Here is a 24,267-nt window from a genome sequence, read left to right on the forward strand (position 1 = left end):
TTTGTGACCCTGTCAATTTGGTGCATAACGCTCTGATCCAAATGATCCAAAACCATTTCGTAGTGCATCCCAACCCTTACAGTCAGACAAACTGTTTAAATATTGATAGCTATTTGTATCCATGATGTAAACATAAAATTATGAATGTCACCATGGCAACTGGGCTGATTTGGATAAACCAGCCCGAGAGTCATTGTGATACATAAATGCCTCTGGGTCCGCTGAAATCAGCCCACCATCAAATCCTGCCTCTCCATGTCATTGGCATAGAGGTTCATGGTTGCTACAAAGAGAATGTGGTGTTAACAACTCAAATCAAAAAGAATATATTGAACTGTGTACTGTAGTGCAATGGCCAGGAAACTCAGAAGAATTGTTGAAGGTTTGTATTTTGTGTTTATGGAATTTTGTTTGTGCGTTTGTTAAACAACCTCCAATGGAGTGTTGCACTGGTGTAAAAATAAAGATTTGATGTGTTACAACTGAGTGATAACACTAATTAGAAGTGATGTACTATGCTGTGAAGTGAAATATTATGTTCCCAGTCATAAGGGCGTTTGGAAACAATGTCATTATGCATAGACTCCTGGGAGTTCCTGCAACCGATTTCCCACCATAACTTCCAAAGCTGCAAAATATGCAGTAATTTGGGAACGAGGTGGTGCAACGGCTGATGTCTGAAAAAATATTTTTTTGGTCAGCGGGATTTAAATTTAATAATCAATGGTGCAAACTTAGAAGGAAGACTGCTTCTGAATACTCTTGGATGCCGTCATTGTGAGATTATTTCAGCCACTTTGGCTTCTTCCAGAAACTCACTATTTTGTACTTAAACTGAGAGATTATGGAGTGCGCAAACCCAATTTTTCATTAGATATTGTAATGATTAAATTCTGTGTTTTTTTACTTCTATTTTTTGACCTCTGGTAGGTTGCAAATGAATATGAATTAGTTCACAATTTGCCTGTCAGGTTTCTATCTCTTGGTCCTCACTGCAAAATCTAAACCCCCATACCTTTTCCATCCTTTTCAACACCACAGTCCCACATAGCTCATTTTCTGCGGCTGAGGATGGCCGGGATCATAAGACTGAGCTCCCCTTGTGATGAGAGACAGCTGAGATACAGCTGGGGCCGCTGCTCGTCCTCATGTAAACAGAGCAGGCCAAACATGTCCAGGAGGATGATGGGGATTCGGGCTCAACAGGTCATGGTCCTCATTCCCCTCATGATGTAACAACATCTGGTTTAAAACCCACTCATGACATCAGAGCTGCCAATTAAAATGACATCGCGGGGCCATAAACAACATTTTAAATCATCTTAAGACCCCAAAGGTACCACTTAATCTTAGCATCTCGGGGGCCAGTTTTAACCCCTACATGCTCACTGTGCGTCCACACCCCTCCCCCTTGCTCCAGCCGGCGGGACTCCACTCCATAATTTACTGATGACTTTAACCCTTCCGCAAGATTTTCCTCTTTCTCTCTCTCGTTTTCACCTCCAGCACCATCGACCAGACACAGCAGCTTTAAGTCAGAGTTATGTCATTAGGCTAAAACTTCTTCCTCCCTCTTCCCTTTTGCGCGTGAGTATTTTTTTCCAGAGGAAAAGTTTTTGAAGGCGTATTTTTAGCTCTCGAGTAAAGAGTGGTTTTTAATAGTTTTGTTATTATTATTATTATTATTACTATTAATGCTATCCAAGTACTGTTGTTGAATTTGATCCCCTTTTTTTCATTTTGTAAACGCGTTTAAAGGCTGGAGTGTGGAGGAGAACATCGAGGCATTTAAAGAGCCTTTCATCGCGGGTGGTAGGTTGTCTCTTCTCATAGTAAATATAGTGAATGTTTTGTGCACATGTGGATGCAGTGGTGGGTGACTCAAGTCCCGCTTTTATGTGTTCTTCTGCAGAGCCGTGACTACCAAAAGTTTCTCTCATATATATATATATTTCAAACAAACCGCTGAAAGTTGTATGAGGATGCGGTATTAAAGGATGCCAGATCATGTTAGAGACTTTTATTTGTGGCCCGGGACTATGGGATAATCACTGATCTCATGTAGGCTCTTACGGCTGCCTGTGCAGCAGAGTTTGAGACGTGGATGTAAATCAACATCACACCCGGTGAACGTGCTGTGTTTGTCACCCAGAGCAATTAGCACGGTGCCCCAACTCACAGCCTTAATGTGTTTTGTGTATCCTACCGCTTGATAACGAGCATTATCTCGATGCAAATCTAAGGATGCCTGTTAGCTCTGCTGTGATAGCTGTGATCGGGGGGGGGGGGCTGCCCGGACTCCCTACGGCGACGTTTGGCAGTCCCCCCGTCGGCAACCACGTGGACACACGCCACCAGGAACAAACAGTAGCAGAGAGGAGCTCGCTCACTTCTGACAGTTCTGAGCTGGGCGCGCGCCGAGGAGCGGATTCCTCGAGACTTTAAGCGCCGATTCAAACACGCGCCTGACAACGAGCTGGCAGAGCGCTAGGGCCCTTACTGCGGCCGAACAACTGGTTACCATGAGAAATGCAGCTAATCGCGCACCGCCTTCATAATATTCTCATTGGTTATCTATTGTCTGATGTACTGTCATAGTTTTGCAGTCAGCCACGTGGTGGAGGGAGAAACGAGCATATTTGAGCGTCACACATTTGTGTGATGATAAGGTGATGCCGTTCACATTTACTCTTCTATTTCCACTGGGGACATTGGTCTTTAGCCCAGGTTTACTTGTGCCTCGCCTTAAATCTACACTATACTGTCACAGAGGCCTAGGAACTACTAGTTTCATCTTTGCGCCGAATACTTGAAAAACCAACTAAGCCTCAGCATGGACCCCCATTTGGCAGGGTTTTTTTCCCCAAACTAACTAACAAGTTTGGTAGCCTAAATTATACTTGTACAAAAATAATTGGCCGTGTGGAAACAGTGAGGTATGGCTAATGCTAAATGTTAAAATTTAGGTTGCGCGTTAGCTAGTCAGCAAAGCCGCAAAAAAGCTAAAAGTTGAAATGTTTACTTTTTGGCAACGCATAAATTTCAAAAGTTTGTGTGTACATGTAAATGATGTAAGTACTGTTACTTTCCAGTGTTTTTTTACAGAAAGTGTCTCTTTATGTATTTCTACAAAGCTGCAACTTGTGTTATGCGAAAAGCAAATCAACAGTCAATTTGTGATTTTCCCGCCTTGAAAGGCTATGTCGAAGTTACAAGTTTTCATTTTTTTAAATCCATATTAATTTTAAATCCATTGTAATGTGCAAGTCCACAACTACATTAAAGTAGCCTCAATATTTTTTATAGTACATTGAATTTAGGTGGATTAAACCCTCCGCTGCATGGTGTTAATATCTATAAAGCATGTTCAGTGCAGGCTGTGAAACCGGACAGCAGCAAAGAAACATTGGGTTTTCTCAGCACAATCCACGTCATTGACGGTTGACTGGAGCGTGCAACCACAAGACAAAGAGGACTGTCCCTAGCATCAACTTCTCACCCCCCTTCTTTCATTCAGAATGACACAGGCACCCCTCACCCCCCTGCCATTAAACACAGTCTCTTCTGAAACTGCTCACGTAGGCCTGTGTGGCTACGAGCCAACTTGATGCACAACGCTGACAGCTGTGTTTGGAAATCAGTGTCCAGACAGAAATCAGGGTGTAAGACTGAACACTAAAGTATGGGAAATCATCTGATATCCTTTAGAATCAGACAGTCAGTTCTACCAACTATCCGCCAATCAGACACAACTTTAAAACCTGTTACCAGTTTTTGTATAACAAAATTTCCAGTGATTTGGAGCAGTATCTGATACCTGACAAGATAATGTTTGGTCAAGTCTTACAAATTATTAACTGTAAACTAAACTGTCACCTTAAGTATCAATGCACGCTTTTTTATAAGAAAAGCTAATGGCTTCATAGTACTTTACTACAATTTTTTGGTTTGCCCCTGTTTCTTAATTGACCTCATTAGGCTCGCTATATTTAACTGACACCTATGTTTTACTATATTTCCTAAAAAGAAATGGGTATAAATATATATATTTTTAGCACTCTAGGATAAATCCAACATGTTTTGTCTTATCCCTTTTTGTCTTTGCTATCGTCGCACCCTTTCAGACTGTGCCAAGGCTGGGCAGACACTGCCATGATTCCCCAGGCTCCAGCTACGCTGTGGGGGTTCTGGTGGACCGCCAACCATCCCTCAGGGTAGTTCGGAAAGATGGACTACATACTGGAAGTTGTCCCCCGGATTGTCCAGGACCACCCGGGTGACCAAGAACACAAAATAAAAATTAAGTTGTCCCTGGAGGGATCAGAGTAGAAGACAAGATCAATGTTAATCTAACTTTTTTGGCAACAGCCCAGAGAGTTAAGGGGATCAAGGCTTTCTCCAGCAAGTTTAATATCTAGATAGACAAAGTCAATAGCAAAGACTGATCCAAGACAAGTTACCTACCTGCCAAACTGTTGTTAGGACCAGACAAACTTGCAGCAAAGTCAGCCAGATGTACCAATATTCATGGTACATCTGGATGGTATCTGGTGTTGATTTTATACTCTAATTTTTAAACGCAACTGTTTATCCGTGTTTTTCAGTCTCACTAATTGAGAGACATAAGGCAGGACAGTCACCATGTCCAGGCCAAGGGCACGGCCCGGTCTGACACCTGAGGACATTTATGAATTCTCCGTGGATGCAGAGGAGGCTCAGTCTCTCCACTTGTATAGGAAATCCTTAGAGAAGACTTCTCCTCTCAGCAAATACATCGAGACTGAACACCAGCAAGCAGGGCTCTTCTCTCTCTCTCCCTTTGATGCTTCACTGGATGCTACTGTTGACCTCCAGAAGAAACGGAGGAAGAAATGTGGTGCCTGCACTCCCTGCCTCCGCAAAGAGAACTGCGGTACATGCGCAAACTGTCTGAACCGCAAGACGGGCAAGCAGATCTGCAAGCTGCGCAAATGTGAACAGCTGAAGAAGAGACGGAATGAGTGGGAGGAGAGTGAGGTACTGGTATGTTTAATTTATAATAGTTTTACATTTATTGTCTGAGATATACTCTATTGGTGTTAGTTAATGGTAAGTCCAATTAAAGAATATCACTATTTAAGGCTGATGCAAGAATATCATTCTCATCCCCACTTTATTCATTCAAAAAACCCATCCAGCCATCCATTCTCATCCATCTATGACAACCATTTTAAACCATTACTATCCTATGGAAGCATTCATGGGACAAAAATAGGGAATCACTATGGACAACTGATTTATCACAACTGTCAAGGTTATGACTGATAAACGTAGAGAGATATCTCATATGCTGTTGATTGTACAGATCATGTTAGAGGTTTACCAAAGTTACCGAGGTTCTCACAACTTCTTGAGAGGATGTATTTGCTCCCAAATAGAGATATTATTTCAACCTTTAATTATGCAGTAAATGTTTTCTTGTATTTTTTGTCCACCTAAAACCCACTCACATTATTACATTACACACTGTAACTGGGGGTTTTCTCTGTAGGAGCATTCTTCTTTTAGGCAGAGTAAGTTCTGGTTGTGGCATTATAGTGCCACGCTCAAGGTACCTGAGCAGGAGAGTAGAAAACAGTCGGGAGTGTAGCCATCCGTCCATCATCCATCCATCCATCCGCTTGCTGCAATGCTTTCATTGCAGACCATTGCAGACATCACAAACATCTTTTAAGGGTTGTCCATTCAGACAAATAGCTTTAAGCTTTGCAGCCGCTGGTGCTGCTATTGGTATTCCTCATCTGTCAAATCTCGACCTATTTCTCCTCGCAGCTGGGATTACATAGATAGTCAGCTGCACGTGCCATATATGCAGTGTTTATATGTTAAATCACTTACCTGAATAACCAATGAAATACACTATAATGTGGACAGATGTGGCACTTGTACTAGGAATTAAATTCCCGAACTGTAATGTGTAAGCAGCATGTTCCTGTTTTAGCTGCCAGAGGTGGAGCTAGTTTGAACCACATTATATAAAGTTTTATATATGGGGACACCAGATAAATCTGAGAGGTTGCGAGATGATTAATGGGAGAGAAAAAGAAGAAAAAAACAAAGTTCTGATACACAAATCTGTTTCCAGTTTTTGGATTTCGTCTCTAATCTTTGATTTCTGGTGAGGTGATGGATCATTTCAATATTTATTAACATGAATCCCTGAGAGAAGTTTAGAGGAAAAATATATATTTGGTGAAGCTGTTAGCATCTCATAGGCATCTGATACATGACCCCGACCACTCACTGCTTTTTGTAAGACATCAGAGGCCAAGACATTGGAAACCACTGGTTTCATCTTTAACAGTGTGTTGTATTTTATAAGCTTGTTCTATTATCCGTTGTGTAAAATCTTCACTAAAGGTGTCAAATGAATGTAGTGGAGTAGTGGGAGAAAGTACAATATTTGATTCTGAAATGTAGTGGATGGAACTATAAAGTAGCATGAAATGGAAATACTCAGGTAAAGTAAAAATACCTCAAAACTGTACTTAAGTACAGTACTTGAGTAACTGTACGTAGTTACTTTCCACCATTGCTGTTTAACAGAGCCAGAACTGATGGAAATCAGTTTCTTGCCAACTCAAATACATATATAGAGAACACTGCATACAGTGACGCAATGCTGTGTACTTTACAAACATGACTAAAGTACTACTTTTTACTCGTACTAAAGTATTTTAAGTTCAAAGATCTGAACTTTGCCTTTAATTGTCAGAAAAAACAGAGGGACACACCCACTTATTCACCTTAAATGTTGTTAAATAAAGTGAGTGTATACTTGTGCATGTTTGCTGAGGACACAGATAAGTATCCTGAACCTACACCAGCTCTTTCACATTCTACTTAAATATTCCAAACCAGTGAAAAGTTCGCATGGCTGAGAAACTGTGAGGACTACCACACAGCAGCAGCGGTGAATTCCTGCAGTTGCCTATGCTTTGTCCTCTGACCTCTGAGGCTTTCGAATGAGAGTGGGGGTTAACCTTAAGCCATTTTGTATTTGTGTGTGTATGTGGGTGTGTGAAGAAAGAAAGAGTGCATGTTTTTAAAGTGTGCACTTGTGTGTTAATGGTAGTGTGTATGTGTGCGTTTGTACTTGCATCGGAGTCTTAAACAGGGGGGATGGGTTGTAAAGTCAAGAAGGAGGACGGGAAGATGCAGTAAATGGTCAGCACTATTGGAGGAGGAGAAGCAGGAAAAACCAGAATAGGCCACTAAAGCATGACCGAGGAATGGACAGCTACCGCCTCTCCAAGGGCTAATAGACAGCAAAACATGTACATTACCACTCTGTCTGTTACTGACGTTCCCACACTAATCACACACGTGTAACGATTAGACAGTACCTGTTTTATTGTAATGTGAAGAAATAAAAAGAGCAGAAGCTGTTATTTATCCTTTATAGGGTTGTTCCAGTTCTAACTGTTGACAGCTAATTCTCTAACAAATATTTCTAGAATGAAGATGATATGTCTTAACTTATGTAACCATTTCCAAAGCACAGCTATTTCCATAGTAAATTCCAATATTCTTAATTCTTTTATTAATTATTATTAATTAATTATAATTTTTTTTCAATTATTCACTGTCTTGCAAATCCTTTTTAGAGCCCTGGAAAGAACACGTAGACCAGCACGAGATACAAAAATGCTATGCGGTACAAAGGTAATAGAGAGGATGAAAATGAAACATATACTTCCGTGAAATCCATTCTTTTGTTTTTTTATTTTACAAGAATACAGTTAGATTAAAGGCTTCTCGTACCAATATAGTATTGATCAAGTAAACACAAGGATATGAATATAGTCATTAAACTGTATCCTGTCCATCAGTGTTTGGAGGATAGCGTCGCCCGGGAGATATCTGAGTTCCCTAATAAAAGGCCACTATCTGCCTGACTCGCCGTTGTGTTCAATATGGAGAGCTTATTGTGAAATGATTTTTACTTTTCTTTTGACACATACTGTAACTACCATGAAGATACTATTTGCATAACTAAAAAAATAGATAAACCACACCTCACCACCACCCAGGAATCTACAGTTGTAGATCAGCGTTTAGATGTCTTTGCAGACAGGGATGTGTTAGTGTTGAACAAAGCTGAAGTCTAGGGGAAAATGCCTGAGGTTTGTTTAGCCACAAACAGGAAATCAGGGTTTCCATTGGCACTCTTCAGGCCTGCCCTGTCCTGTCTGGTAAGAGGTTTCTAAAGTGGCGGGAACAACACTTGGGGTCTCCTGCAAAAGAGGCATGGTTTGCAGTAATGCAATTCAGTATTAAATAAATAAAAACTAACTGTCTTAGTGATTTATGGGACAAAAATGTGCCCTAATGTCGCTATTTGGTGGCCCAAAGCATAAAAAGAGAGACATACAAAACAGTTACATACCTGCTAGACTTGTGTGACAGAAAAGCTGTTGACGCTCATAATCATAGTAAGAATCATTAAGCATATGCATGCACGCTGTTGCTAACAATGGGCATCACGGTTTAAAATTTCAGGATCATGTGCGTTCAGCAGCTTAGAGGGAAACAGTCCTGTTCAAAGAGGATCCATAATTGTAACCATTGTCTTTTTCAGAGTTCTCTTGTTGCTGACGGGTAATAGAACTTTACAGCCTCCATATTTCAAAACCCCTGACCTCTGAGGGAACTCTTCCTCTATTGAGCCAAACCTTTTTTTTTTTTTTAATCAAGCATCTATCTCCAGTCTCTGTTATGAGCATGGTAAGGACACAGGAATATTCTTGTTGCTCTAACGCCTGTACTCCATACCAGCGATGGCTTGTTGAGATTCAGTTTAGGGCAACCCCCACTGTGAAAGTGAATAAGTAGGAATCATTAGTTTTATTGTTGCCTTTTGATTTGCAGAATAGTCAGTCTATACTAGATACACTGTGCATCATAGAAAATCTAAATAATAACTAATAACCTAACCTACCATTTTTATCTGACAATATAGGGACTGATTTTACACTGTTGCTGTCAAGTTGCTCTGTGTATTCAGAAAAATAAGTAAAATGAAATGTAACATGAGAAAGGACCTAATGCTACCTCACTAGATCTGTTGAGCCATGCAGTCACATAGTTAGCAGAGCAGTAATAATCATTTTGAATGTAATGTAGCTTGTCTGTCACTTCTTAAACCAACCAAATGATGCACTAATAAAAAAAGCTCTTTCTTACACTAATGAGTTACAATGAGTTATGAGTTAAAAATAGCCTTTTCTTATGGATTATAGATGCCAACAGTCCATAATGCAGTGCTGCTAAGGTTGCCAGGCTTAAATTGAGCTGTTATAAGAAACAGGACATTAGCCCAGTTATCATGTCCCATTATTATAATATAGGTTCTCACAGATCACAACCAGGCCAAGCTGCCTTGTGGTTTCACCCAGCCTTTGACACTGTTGAGACTGATATTCAATGAGATATTCAGGATTGTGACAGACTTATAACCAGCTACAGCTTCATTCCAAACTACTACTATTGGCCCTCCAAGATCTGGTCTATTAGCTCTGCTGACAATGGTGAGTTTAGTTAGTTAGAGCAGTAGGCGTAGCTTTTAACCAAGTGTCCATCCATTCATCCATCCATCCATCTCTCCATCAATATCCCTCCCCCACAATCCCTCTATCTGTGCCTTTCTGACCTCTGTATGGATGCAGCAGCTGAGTCCCTTATTGCCTGGCAACCACATCCTCCATCTTCTCCTGTGACAACTGCTCCGCAGCTCGCTGTTGTACAACGAGAGTGCCGGCAGCAGCTTTTCACCTCTGGCTGTTCAAAATATACCACTATCCAATGTCATACAATCTTCTGAATGAATGTGCAATTCAACAGACTAAATGTGACCATGAAATCTGTGTTTTACCCAAGAGCCTTTACATTCACATAACTGTTTCTTACTCAACAACTTGGTTGAGATTCCTTACTGTGAATAATGTGTTTGTTCAAATGAGTAAAACAAAGAGTAGGCCTGTGCAGCGCTTTTGTCAATATAAAGAGTAGGACAGACTAGCTTAGTTAATACCATTAATTACACCAATTAGTGTAATTGGCAAACCAACCCGGCACCCTCATCTTCCTCTGTGCATCCTCCTGCAACCAAATGCAAATTTTCACAACATGCTATCAGAATCGTTATAATGAGCCTCCGTCCCCTGCATCTGTGTGTATTGGGTGTGTTTCACTCTGAGTCGAACACACCCAATAGTGGGTGAGTGGATAACACCAACAGACGGGACGTGTGTGAACGAAATTAGGTTGAATGAAGGCGTGTGTACGTCAGAGTAGGTAGGATTTGCATCTATGTCAGTTATGTTCTGTGAGTAACTGCCAGGTGTGTGTTGACGGCTGGGAAAGTCTGAAGGGGTAAGGAAGTTTTGATCAAATGACAGATGTGCTAGATTATGTTTCTTCCTCTTAATTCTGCATTAGCTTCTTTCACAAAGACATTGTAGATACATAGCAGAGGAAGTATTACTTCCTCTACTATCACTATTATTATTTCTAGTCCTACTACAAACACTTCTTTTGCTACTTCTATAGCTTTTACTTGCTATACTATAATTTTAACCCCAGCCCTGATATCATAACCTCAGTTTCTCGTACTATTACTGCTGCCTTTACTGAAATGCTTGTACTGTGACTACAGTAGTAGTACGACTACTGCCTCAAGTGCCACAACTACCCTGTCCACCTTTAAAGAAGCACACTGAAGCCAAACAGCCGTACTTGCTGTCCAGCTTAGCACAAACACGCCTCTGCTCGTACATAAACACACACATTCACACACATTCATACACACACGTGGCCAATCTGACGTCAGCAGAAGGGATTTCCCATGCCACATGAGAGCGTCAGACAGACACTAGAAATGCTGTGTCACTCTGTGGCTGCCTCACCTCCCCATGCCACACTTCAGCTCCCTCTCTCTTTTCGTTTCCGTCTGTGACTCTGTGTCTCTGTCTGCCTCTCGCTTTCTGTCTTTTCGCCTCAACCTGCTGTGTCTTTGCCAGGCTGCCTGAACTTTTGCTGACTTTGTCTTGACTTTCAGAGGTTTTGTAATTCAGCAACCATTTTCTGTCTTGCACGTTTTTGCCCACTTTCATATCATAGCGGACTGCATTGCTTCACTATTTGGTTTTTGTTAAGCTACCCATTTCAGAAAAGCTGATCAGTGACAGTTTTTTATGAGGGCTTCATTAAAAAAGAGAACTTTATCTTTGCAGCGGTACCCGGTTGCTGATATGGATAAAACCATTTCCCCTTGGCTCTTTTGGTTATGTTCAGCTGTCTGGCAACAACGTACGTTGATGTCTGATTTAAAAAGGTACAAGCTGGAGATGATCTTTCACACTCAGAATGTAAACATTATGAACACAGGCTTCCAAAAAATGCTTGGTATGTCATTCTCGCACAGATTCCGTAAAAAGAAAATCTAAGTCCCCTGTAGCTTTTTCCTTTAAGTGAAAGTTTGAGGTAGTGTTTGCTTTGCAGGTCACTGATTTGTACACGTGAACACAATCACAGCTGGTGATTGTTTGATCTCGTGGTAACATGAAAACTTTGCTTATTGCACTCGTGTAGCTTTAATGTGTATCAGTGGTACAGTGCTCATTTTCTGTCTTCACTTGCTTTGAGTCAGCATGCTGGGCTCTGCTGTGTAATTGTGCGGGTCAGAAGGGGGGTTATGTGGCTGTTTGAGAGGGTCTGTGTGTGTGTGTGTGTGTGTGTGTGTGTGTGTGTGTGTGTGTGTGTGTGTGTGTGTGTGTGTGTGTGTGTGTGCGTGCGCATGCGTGCACACGCTGTGCAGTCCAGTCCAGTTATTGCAGGCAGCCCTGACACAGATGGTACTCAGCGATACCACATACCAGAGGCATTGTTTAGGGAAGGCGAGTTCGAGGAGATAATTGAATGGCATAGAGAGGACCCATCCCCCTCCCCAACACACACTCACACGCACACACGCGCAAATCTCCTGTCCACCTTCACTCTGTCTTCTTATGTCAGCCTCTTTTTCTCGTGTGTATGGTTCTACATACACTCGCAAACAAACTCACAGAGTCCTTCCCTTTTTGTATTTTAACCTAATCTTTTAACTAGCGCTCTCTCTCTCTCTCTCTCTCTCTCGCCGCCCTCAGTTACTCTCCTTCAGTTTCGCCCTAGCAGCAGAGCCCAGCCTGGCCTCTGATTGGTGGACGGACTGCCTTTGTGTGCTATCTCTAGCGTGACGTCTCTCTGGCGAACTCTGTGTGTGTTTGTGTGTGTGCATGTACATTTGTTCATGAGTGTATATGTTTGAAGAGACGGGGGGGTTGAGGGGGGCATTCACATCATGTATGCAGAAGGAGAAGAGAAAAAAAACTGAACGAGTGGGAGGAAGGAGCGATAGTGATCACAGAGAAAAAAAACCCCTCTTTCGTGTGTGTGTATGAGTGTGTGTGCGGTAGACCTATTGGCATACTATCAGGAGAGAGAGAGAGAGAGAGGGAGGGGGGTAGAGCAGTAGAGTAAGCGACAGAGAGAGAGAGAGAGAGAACGTGCGTACGAGGGCTCATGTAAAACCAGATTAAAAACACAAGATGGCTTCCTGAATGGGCTGCTGGAACACAGGCGAGAGAGAGAGAGACCGAGAAAGAAGAGTGGAGAGATAAAGAGAGAGAGAGAGCGAGAGAGAAGAAAGGGTTAGAGGAACAGAGGTGAAGACAAGAGGGAGCTGGAGTCTTCTGATGGGGATTCGGCTAGCGGACGGAGTACAAACCAAGGCAGCTCAGAGGCTTGGAGGGTAAATATTCATCACTCCAGACTATTTTAGGATTGATAGGTGGGTGGGGGGTGGAGGGGGTGGGAGATGAGATTGGCGGGACGGGGGAACAGCTCGAGACAAAACACATCATTTAACATTGAGACAGCCAGGGCCATGTAGACAAGGGGGACATGCTGTGCCAAATAAGAAGATGCTATTGTTTTACAATTATCAGCCGTGCTCTGATGAACCATTTCATTCTATTACATGTTATTCTCAGCTAACCTAGCCACTGACACTTGTCCATGTTTTGCCAAGTTGCCCTTTAAAAAACCAGGTTATGCCAATTTGTCTATTGCATATATTAGGAAGGTTGCGCCGGGTTGGGAAACAGACATTACATGATTCCATAACTGAAATCAAATGCTGTCTCTCATTCTCTGTCCCAGCAGTAGAGGGAAGTGCCGGCTCACAGTTTGAGCACAAATCCAAAAGAAAGGAGATCTTTTTGCACTGATGCTTTTTGATGATTGCTGAGGATGCTAGGAATTATAAGAAAATTGCTTGTAGAATGGCATGCATGTTGTACCTGGTAGTCCTACTGTCCTTAATGAGGAGTCTTTTTGAACAGGCCCTTGTCGCATTATTCTATTGATTGTTATTCTCTCCCCCTCCCATCTCTCTCTGTCTCCCTCTCACTCCCCCTGCTCTTGTTCTGTTGAATGGCTGTAAAGGTGGTATATTTTGAAGACAACAGTGGAGGCTGTTTGGGAAAACCGAAACTGGTAGCTGAGGTAAGAGAGAACACTGGGTTTGTCATTCCGCGTTGTGTGCGTGTCACCTCTGTCACCTCTGTCACCTCTGCGTAATCTCTGTCCATGTTGCTTTGATTCTCAGCTGTGGGTTCATCATTATGGTGAGGCTCTTAGAAGGTGTAAACGTGATGGTTTGGCAACACAGTGACCAGTCCCTCTGCTCCTTCTATGTGCGTCTATTCGCGCGTGCATTTTACAAATGTGAGCATTATTTTATGTATGTACTCGTGTATGTATTTGTGTGAACGGGTACTGCTGTGTCGCTAGGATGTCAGACGGTTTGCTGCTCTTTCCAGCGAAGACATGAGCTCTTTATATTAGCCCTGATATCATCGCCAAGTAGAATAAAGGTGCATTAGTCACCTTTAGGCATATATCTTCTAAATTTGAGTTGCTCTGCTCGGACGCTGACTATATTAAATCAACAACTTTGGCTTTATCTCCAAGCCGTGATGAGCTGAGCGCCTTAATGATAAAGTGGCAGCGTCCTCAGTTTAAAGCGTCCCACGCTGCCCACTGATTGGTGGCAGAGTCAGGCATGTGTAGATGCAAGAGACCAGGGAGAGGAGAAGGGAGGAGGAGGAGGAGGAACCCTACGCGCTGGCTCAGGAGCCAGGGGGCCGTCCTTCTTCTCCTAGGTTCTGGAGTCAAATGAGGTAAAGGGAGTAAAAGTTAGTGGGTCACGCATGCGTACGTGTTTGATTGTCGGGTGTAGTAACCTGTGGCGTGTGGCCACTGAGAGTTGCTGTTCTACAGCTTGCCGAGTCGGGGCACGCTTGTGTGTTTATGTGAAAAGGAAGTTTGAGCGGCGAGGTTTCGTGGAGAAAGAATTATGGAGAAAGAATTATAAGAATTATAATGATATAAGATCTGTGATATCCTCTCCAAGTAGAAGAAAGAAAACTTTGAACGGACTTGCCATCAGCTGCGTAGTGAAACATTTCAGTGTTGTAAACCTAGATGTGATGTGGAAGTGACAAGTCATGACTGGAAGACATGATACATTCACTTGCGTCACTACAGTGATAGGAAATACAGGTTAGCCAGTCAGTTTCAAATGTCATGGATGGGTTTAGCTCAGTTCTACTGACATACCTTAGCTTACCTCTAAGCCTGCTCTAATCCCTGGCCATGTGTGGACAGTCTCTTTATCTACAGGGTATATACGGCCATCTGGTTCACAGGGGGAAAAAAATCATTCAACTGTCCGTTTGTGAGAGAAGCTGTTGACTGTATTTAACAAGTTTGTGTTCTCTGCCATTGTGGCTTTCCCTCACTCTACTGTTTGTAGAGGGTCCTGGTTGCTGTGGATGTCCTTGGCGGAGTGTTTATCTCGTGAAAATCTGTTTCCTTGTCAGTCTGTTCCCTGCTTACACAAAGACAAACATGGTCTACACCCAACAAGCTGAGGGCACTATTTTTGGCGTTTTAAATGAGCAGTTATACATTATCATTAAGTATTTTCAGGACCCACACAACAACTCCAAGATGTTGGAACATAAAACATTGTGTGATAGGAGACATGGTTAAAATCGAGTTCGGCAGTACTGTGAATGATTTATTTCAGTACGGCAGAGCTTTCCTTGGCTGGTTTTTCTCTGCTGTTCAGAAAACAAAACTGAATTAAGAGGTTACTACAACAGGTCCTAAGACGAACAGACTGCACCCGTGTGATTTGTTTTTCTACGATCATACACAGGATTTCCTCTTTATACATGAGATGAACTTCACACAGCACACTGATGGGAAAGAGTCAAAATTAGAGTAGAAACACTCAAACCACTGAGTGCGTGACAGCAGATGGAATGTTTTTTAATCATATGTTTAGCATCGCGTGGAATCCCCAGCCTCGCTCGCAAAGGGTTAACACTGACCTAGTTTCCCTGGCAACACTGAATGTCTGATGACATCATTGCTTTAATTTTAGCTCAAGTCCGGCATCCAAGGTTGGTCACATGACCAACTAGTCGGCACCACATACACGTGTGTGTAGTTGGGTTGTAAGTAGTTTAGTATAGAGTACAGACTCAGGAAGCGGAGGGTTTGACATCAGCTCTTCCATTCAGTGTTGGCTTTTGATGTATTTACGGCTCTTTAAGGTTTCCACTCAGTCAGTAAAGAACTGTAGCTCTGCTTCCCATGTGTCAAGAAACTGTAACACACAGTCAACAATTATACCAGTAATCAGGATTGTTTTTCTCAAGATGAGACTCGCACCTATTTATCCTTTTGATCTTGAAGTCATGTTGTTTTGGTCTTGACTTCAACTCATATGTTTTTTGAAGATGAGTGAGTGTCAGATCTCATTCTCCTATATTACTCATTCTTTAAGGATACTGGATTAACATGAAAGGTATTTGAGATCTCCAACAGAACTGTACAAGGGTCGACAAAATTAAACAACACTTAGAGACAAAGATAAATTATAAGTCCTGAAAAGCATTAATTTATTGTGTGCCCTTAAGTTGGTGACACTACTGTATCTTTACAGAAGATTCCTTCAACCTGATAATACTGAATATATGACTTAAGTTTAAGCTGAATCATTGTCTACGAGTAAAAATGTGACTTACTACACTTCCCAAATAACTGCCCTGAACAACCCTGCATCCAAACCCAGGAAAACTCAATTGCTACCAGATTGCCACTCAGGCTTCCTTTAATAGTTGTAAAAGAACTATTTTATCAAAGACACCCCAAGGACTTGAAAACAGCACACATAAATCCTTGTTGGATTCCACGTGACATTTTAATGTATATAGTCACCAACGATTGCCTAGCTTACATGCAATCATTAATATATAGGCAGTTGCTAGGCTCTGCTAATAGTTCAGTATGTACCACTGAGCATGGCTGGAGTCTACATTGATTCCTGGGCTGGATCGATAGCCTGCATGGCACGATGAGTTGTGGTTGGTTGCTTGTTGGCATCGCTGGTGGTATTTGTGTTTGATGTCGGAGGGAGGTTGTCAGCCGCCTGGTGCCGCAGTTAATAAAAAATGAATGGAAAGAGAAGGAGGAGGAGCCCTCAGCTGTTGCTGGAGCTTTTTAACTCTCAGCTCTCTGGTGGCTCCTCTGCCGTCCCCACTGGGCACGCAGTTTATTCAGTCCTGAATCCTACTGCTGCCAGACGCTGCCAGGTTTTATGTAACACAGTGCCACAGCTGTTGGAGTTTTCATCACACACTCTTGAAACAAGCACATGAAAATATTGATTTTTGAAGCAGATTTATCTGAATTCAGTGGAGAGTGATATCTCCAAAAAAGGTGGAGGATTGGGCTGATTATAATGTAAGACAAGCTATAAAACTAGTAGAAATACAGGGCATGTAATCACTTCTCGAAAACCTCACATTAAAAGGACAAAACATCATCCAGCCATCATCTTCTAGATGCCTGCCTTTCACTTGAATGATTAAAAATAAATTTTGACCTTGACTGTAAATCCAGATAATTTAGTGTAAGTAAAGCACCACATGGCTTCATAGTGCACAGTGAAGGTTTTTCTGATTTGCCACAGTCGAGTACTGGCCCTTTAAGCCCAGCTACGCCTGACTTGAACATATGGGAAGCTAATCTTAGCCCAAGTCTTGAGAGAGACAAGGCTGGCAACAAGCCATTGTACAGGGCTGAGGAAGGTTTCTCTTGCTTTCTCTCTATCTGTTTTTCTCTCAAGTCTGAGCAATTTATGATTCAACAGCCAAATATAGTCACCGAAAACTCACCACATAGTCATTTCAGCTGAGATGTGTTTCACCTTACATAAATTACTCTAGTATTTTAAACAACTGTATTCTGTTAATGATTATATCATTTTCCAATCAGATTTGACTGCTCAGCTCTTTTTCATGACTTGGCACACATTACCCTGGCAGGTAGTAGGACACAGTGTTCTTTTATTGTTTTTCAACCATTTTAATGTATTTCCCATCCATTTCCCTTCCGTCTGTTGTCCACTCTCTTTGTTTCATACCCAAAATTTTCTAACATATTCTGTATATTAATTACATTCCTTTCCTTCATTTCACGTCCCAAACCTCAAGCACAAAGAACCGCCTCTCAAAAATAGCGCCCCCCCTCCTCTTCCTCCTCCTCCTTGTTATTTTTTAGCGGCTCCACCCTGCAGAACAGCCCCCCACCCATCACCACCTTTCCATTTTTTTCTCTCCTCCCTCCCAAACCACTCCTCCCTTTCTCTTTGTGAGAAGTGGTGGTGGTGGTGGTGGGGGGGCCTTCCCCAGCTGGGCTATTCGTGCTGACTTGCACGTGCCGAATGTCAGGAGGTATGACTCAGACTGGATACTCTACACTTGTTACTACGATCCACACCCAAACACACCCTGAACCTAACACCATCCTGCCTGGGAAGTGTGTGTGTGTGTGTGTGTGTGTGGGGGGGGGGGGGCATCGCAATGACAGACAAAGAGAAAAAACAGCCAAACAGGCAGACACAAGGATTAAATAACAGGGTAATAAACAATATGTTAACCTGTACAAAAAAGTCACTATCAATAATTTTACTATCTGTATCCTTTTCATGAATTTAGTGATATTTGTGCCTGGTTTGTTCATAAAAAGACCAAACGAGACTAAAAATAATAAACTAATCATAATAATAAGAGATTTCAGTCAGATATTTCCCTGATTCGTTCAACCAGGCGCAACCACTTTGTGTTGCTTCTACTCTGTTAAATCTAATGTGCCCAGAGCAGCCCTGCAGCCTCTTGTCCCGCCCACCAATAAACCCAGTGACCCTCTGTGAACAATCCAATACTGTATGCATACTAGCATGTATGTGTGTGGAGAAAAAAAATCATTAAAGTGTGCCTCTGCCTTTGCAAGAGTCTTTGATGTCTTTTGGCTTGTGTGTTACAAGGAGGCAGGAAGTGAGCAAGAGATTGAAAGATAAAGAGAAAGAGAGCAAAAATAGAGGGGGAGGGGGAAGGAGAGAGAGTCACAGAGTGTGTCAGATCAGATGACCTTGATGCCATTAGACTGCAGGGTAACAAGGGGGGGTGGGGGTATGGGGGAGAGAGAGGTGGAGTCAGCTGACAGGGAGAGATGGGAGGAGGGGAAAGGACCCTCATGTAATGACCATGATGCTCATGTGAGTTGTTTTAATGGCTACTAGAGAAAGTGTTTTTTCCCCTTAATGGCACAAATATTCCCACTGATTATAGGTGATGAAAGTGAAGGTGATAGTGAAATCACAGAAATTCTCCCATTGAGCACCTGATACCGAACGCCTTGTTATTTATTGGCTTTTCTGTGTTTCTCACACACACACACACACACACACACCACCCACTACCAATGTGCTGGTAAATGTGTGTTAGGGTTTTATGTCAGGACTTTGTTGAGAAGAAAAGACAAAGATGACTCAGGCTTAGTCATATGCAAACCAACCCAACACACACACTGCTGAGGATGAACCTTCTTTGTCAGTCATCCCTCCTACAACTGTGTAGTGCTGAGAAGCAGTGAGCAAGAGACAGAAAAGTTAGAGAGAGAGAGAGAAAAGGAGAGATAAAGAGAGAGATGAGGGTGTGAAACAATTCATTTGGATGATAATATGACTACACTGTGAGATGAAGTGATCGATGTGAGAATTGGAGTCTATGTTGTACTATGCTCTTTCTCTCAATGCCCGGTTACAGCAGGTTTACTGTAAGTGTCATGTTTTCCATTTCATTTTCACCAATAGTTTAGGTACTTGGATAGTTGTTGTAATTTCCAATGTCTTGAGGTCTCAGTGTGTCTCAGTGTCATGTGAGGAGTTAGAAGTTAACTAGGACAGGGCTACAGACTGTATGACTCTTAGTTGTAATGTAACCTATCTTGTTCTGTTATGTAGTTGTGAAGTAACCCATTGTGGAAGGAAATCAGGAAGTGATTTCAGGAAAGCTATCTTGTGCAAACCTGACTGGCATAATCATACTGTTGCTTCTGTGTATAGCCATAATTATACAGAAACACTTAATGTCCTTTTCTGTCATTGTTGCTTACATAAATCCACAAGTAAGCCCTCTATTCTTCAAATAATGTGCCTTCTCAATCAAGATTATTCTTACTGTAATTTAGCTTTATCTGCCTACATACAGTAAATTGTGTCATATTGATATACAGTGTGTTGTTTAGTATCCGCATCATCTGTGGGAAACAGCTGGATTTGCCACTGTAGGGGATCCTTCTTCTGTTGATGTTTTGGACAAATGTACTTCTTTGTTTTACTCAGTTGTGTATGTGGACACGTGTACGTGACAAACTCACTCAGAGATCGTTTTCACAATGGGAGTGAGTGAGTTAATGATTTCTGTTGGTATGTATGTATATGACTCTTCTCTAGGTCACAAGTTCAGCTTATGTTTATGTTCTGTTTTCCTGATGTTCATTTAAAAACTGTGAAAGTGTTATAGCCATGTTATGTCATTCATTTGTTGCACTGTTTATATTAGATCTAGCTGTGATGACTGCCGGTCTGCCAAGATCTCTTTTAGCCTAATGGCCACGTTAGCTTGTTAAGTTATGTATGGCCAGTATTGCTTAAAGAACTCCTTCAACTGAAAGGTCTGACTTTTCTGATAACAGCCCAGCACAGGGCTGAAGGATAGAAAATGTCTGTTGTTTTCAGTGGGTCTTTGTAATGAGGTAATGCGCTGGGAGAGCATGGGATTCAGGAATTAAGTCGAGTCCTGGGCTAGAAATGCAATGTCACTGTAGCCGAGGGAGAGCGCAAGCACAAGTCAGTCGGGTGAATGAAAGCGCATGTTTTCGAGTGTCCGTTGGTGTGTGGTGTTGGTGATAGTAGAGAGTGGGCATGTGCCAGATTATACATGTGCCCACCCTTGTTGGGAGACACTGATGATGATGACGATGCAGCTACGTCATCGCCACATGTGTTTCCTACCTCTCTTGCTCACCGCTCTCACTCTTGCTTATTGGCACTCCCTGGTCATGTGACCTAATGCTCTACTTCTCTCCTTCCCTTAGACAGCTTAGGCTGCGCTGTGTTTCTCTTTGGGATTGACGCTCATCTGTGTGTGTATATACGAATATGTGTGGCAACAGAGAGACAGACAGTGTACAATTTACAGGGCCAGAGCGCGGATGCGTCAGAAAGTGTTGGAACGGTATTGCAATAAGCTATGCTAGAAGGAGAAAAGGCTCAGGAAACAAAACAGAGAGGCATATCGAGAGAGGGAGGCAGAGGCAGACTGAGAAAGCCAGAGAAAATGAGAGATCAAGAGAGACCAAGAGAAACAGGGAAAGCCAAAGTAAGAAAAGCAGGGAAAGGTTACTGAAGTTAATCCAGCAATAGCGCAGTGTAGCTGGCACATGCTCAGTAATATAACAGAAAAATACTACGCAGGAGCTGACAGCAATCTGCATGGGGGAGACGGCCATGTTCGCCCCCACACCCCCTCCTCCTCCTGGTTAAATCTGCTTCAAAACTCAAGCAATGTTGGAGAGAAGAGAGGAGACACCACAAGGCCAATCAGCCAGCAAGTGGGTGAGAGGAAATATCCAGCGATCATGACGACGTTGATGATGATAATGGCAGTGACGCCAAGGCAGAACAACGGTGAGGAGAGAACAACAAAGGGACGTTATCGTAGGCTGGTGGACAGGAGAGGACAGAAGTCTTGCGTCCTTAGCGAACTGTAATGGGTTGATTACTTGTGGTTGCTGTCTTTGTTTGGCAACAACCTGCCGATCTTCTTTCTCTTTGTACCCGCTTCCTCTTCGTCATCATCTTCCCTGTCGTTACAGAATCAGTCACATGAATAACTGAGCGACTCTGTCTTGCTTTCAACTGTTATCTCCACAGACTTCCCTCTTGTTGTCTTCCCTCTCCTAAGTGTCTTCCTCCATCCCTTCTCTTCATCCTGCTACTCTTGCTTTCTGATATCGAAGTGTCTTCCGTTGTTCTCTCTCCATTGCCCGGTGTAGTTGTCTTGCTCCTTTACCACTGTTGTAATCATATCGCAATCATTCTTCCATTTCCTTCCCCTTGTAGGTGAATGAGTTGACATTATAGAGTTCTGATGAATGATTGTAAATCAAATGACCCTCCGCTTCCTTCAGTCAGAAACCTTCCAACTCGTCTGTATCCTTTGGATCTTGGAGAAAGGGCCAGCAGGACCGCCAGCAAGCCAGCTCCCTCTTCATCTACCAATCTTTTTCATTCTTGTGCATGCAGCCTTGCTAGAGGATCTATTATCAGCCCCAGGTGTAAGATTGAAGCTTCTTGTTGCAAGTGATGAATGGGCAACCGATGTGAAAGTGGATGAGGAAGAAAATGGACATCGAGGAACCATTATCGGTGGCTTCTCCTTTGGCCCAGGGCTGAGCCGAGTCTAGACACTCAAACATGGAATAAATCTTCGTAAGGAAAAGCAGATGCAGTTTGCAGGAGGCACAAATAAGCAACGTATCATTGCTTTTCTTTGCTCCTTTTTCGTTTTTCCTGTTGATGCCGTTGTGAATTGAGATTGTGTATTTGCTTGGTGGCCGCTGGTTCGCCTCTGCACTCAAAAGCAGAGAAGCTCTGTCATAGCTGAAATTGCCAATACTTGGCTTTTGTGGATAAACAAACACAACATAGCCTTATATGTAACATCATCTAATGTAGTAGAGCAAGTAGTGTTGAAGGGCGTGGGTTGAGACAGAGAGAGGTTTTCTCATTGGTAAGAGCTCTGCTGCAATGTGCTGTTTCCTAGGCTGCCGCTACTAGGGACTGTCCCTCACAGCTCTCTCTGTTTCTGTTCACTGCACACTCCTCCATTCCATCGTACGTGCCTGCTGTGGCTCAGATAATGGCCTCTCACTCTGCACACACTGAAGAGAGAGAGGAGAGGAGATGGAGGGAGAGGCTGCGGGAGAGGGAGGGGAATGGAGGGAGGGAGGGAGAGAGAGAGGGGGGAAGGTGGGGGCTGCGAAGAGAAGCCGACTGCATGTGTAGCCGAGAGAAAGAAAGAGGATATTGAAAAAGGGAAGGGAGGAGCAGACAGAGATAATGAGACAGGAAAAAGAGGAGAACAGAAAGCATCGGCCATAAGAAGAGGCAAGAGAATGAGAAACGTGTGTGCTGTGCTGGGGGGAGGTGTGCTGTGTGCGTTTGGCTGGCTGTGTGTGCGTGTGTGAATGCATCTGTCTGTGCGCTGCACAGACTGGAAGAAATAAAAAGGAGCAAGCCAAAAAGGCCGGACTGCTTGTAGGCTGCTGTGCCGGCAAGCAAGTCTCATGCTCCTCTCTGTCTCCTCTTCTGCTCTCTGCGCTCCGATTGGCAGCTCCGTCTGGACGTCTAGGACCACGTAAGTATGTGCCGCTGGTCCTTGGGCTCTCAGCCGGCTTCATATTGTCAGGGTCTCTGCTTCATGTTCCTGCTCAGCACGGCAGCAAAGGAAGGGGTGGGGGAAGAAGGAGGAGGACAAGAGGGAGGATCGGGAGTGTTGTGTATCTAGGATTTAGGTTCAGCTGTCTATTCACAAGCTGAACTTAACCCCCTCACTACCACCAGTAGTATTTCCAACAGCACTCGCTTTGCTCTCACACAGAGCCGTACAGTCTTATCTTGTTTAAAGGGCTCCAAGACTCAGGTGTCTGGTCTACCAGGTTTTGTGAGATCTGATCCGGTTAGGTATGTTTTTTGATGCACTTCTTGGTGTGTGCCAAGCTTGTACAAATGTGTATGCGTATGTTTGTGTTTAAAATAGAGTGACATAGTTAGAGAGAAGACAGGGATAGAGTCCTTGTGAGAAAGTGAGCTCTGTCACAGTGTAAATATTTGTCAAAGCACGTGGTTTGTACAGTGCGAGGCACCCGCATAGGTGTAAAGCGCTGCAGGTGTGAGTGTAGCATTTCCATCCTGAACAGGCATATAGACTCGCAGAAAAGTCGATCGAGGTTCATCAAAACTCAGATTACATGAAGATTCAAAGAAGTGTTTCATTTGTGTTTGGTGTGGTATTTGTTATCTGCACCGGCACAGCAGAGAAAAATCCCTTTATCTTAAATGTTCAGCATGAGGTGCTTTAAACCCATGTGACTTTTGTCTATGGTAGTGTTTTGTATATGTAACTGTGAAAAAAAGACGAAAAGAGAGTGTCAGTATTACTGTCAGTGTGTGATTGTGGTATGTTAGGTTGTGCAGTGTTGCAGTCACTGTTTCAACACTGCAGTTCTCATAACTGCTGCACACAGCTAACCCCCCCCCCCTCCCACCCACCCACCCCCCCTTTCCTCTTTCCCGTCTGATGCCACTGATAGTGCAGACATGGGGCCTCTCACGTATTGCATGCCGGCTGTTCACTGCCACCCCCAACCCCAACCCCACACCACCTCTCACCAATACTACCGCCACCCCCTGGGACCCCAATCAGACACCCGGCGCAGAAGGTGGATTCAAAAGAACCAAGCATACTCCCTGTCCAGTAATTAGCCACTTCAAAGGCTCATTTCAATAATATTCAAATGATGGGGAAGCTGGACGTCAGGCTCCCTTCTACTGTCATATACTGATGGATCCACAAACAGAAGCCATCTTCTTTCCTTTTTCTGGGTGGAGAATACTGGGTGGTTCACATTGATCTAAATCAGTAACTATTATACATTTATGTTGGAGTGTAATGCCGTCAGTTGGTTTGACTTCAGTGTGAGTTG

General features: G+C 43.0%; 1 protein-coding gene across 5 annotated transcripts in view; it reads left to right on the top strand.

The window, feature by feature from the left end:
* The first annotated feature begins 12,585 nt into the window (after window positions 1-12,585).
* tet3 (tet methylcytosine dioxygenase 3) overlaps window positions 12,586-24,267 on the top strand; it is a 32,865-nt gene continuing 21,183 nt past the window's right edge. The window contains exons 1-2 of one of the 5 annotated variants that reach the window (XM_040154687.1): window positions 12,586-12,829; window positions 13,525-13,584. Coding sequence is in view for 1 of the 5 variants with exons in the window: in XM_040154686.1 (XP_040010620.1) it covers window positions 19,234-19,272 (39 nt within the window). In the remaining 4 variants the exon portion in view is untranslated. Of the gene's footprint in view, window positions 12,830-13,524; window positions 13,585-19,063; window positions 19,273-20,469; window positions 21,188-22,569; window positions 22,920-24,267 lie in introns of those variants that run through there. The other 4 variants (XM_040154690.1, XM_040154686.1, XM_040154689.1 and 1 more) reach the window with 4 other exon arrangements.

This window comes from Xiphias gladius, chromosome 19 (genome assembly GCF_016859285.1).
Source record: "Xiphias gladius isolate SHS-SW01 ecotype Sanya breed wild chromosome 19, ASM1685928v1, whole genome shotgun sequence".
Lineage (NCBI taxonomy): Eukaryota > Metazoa > Chordata > Actinopteri > Istiophoriformes > Xiphiidae > Xiphias > Xiphias gladius.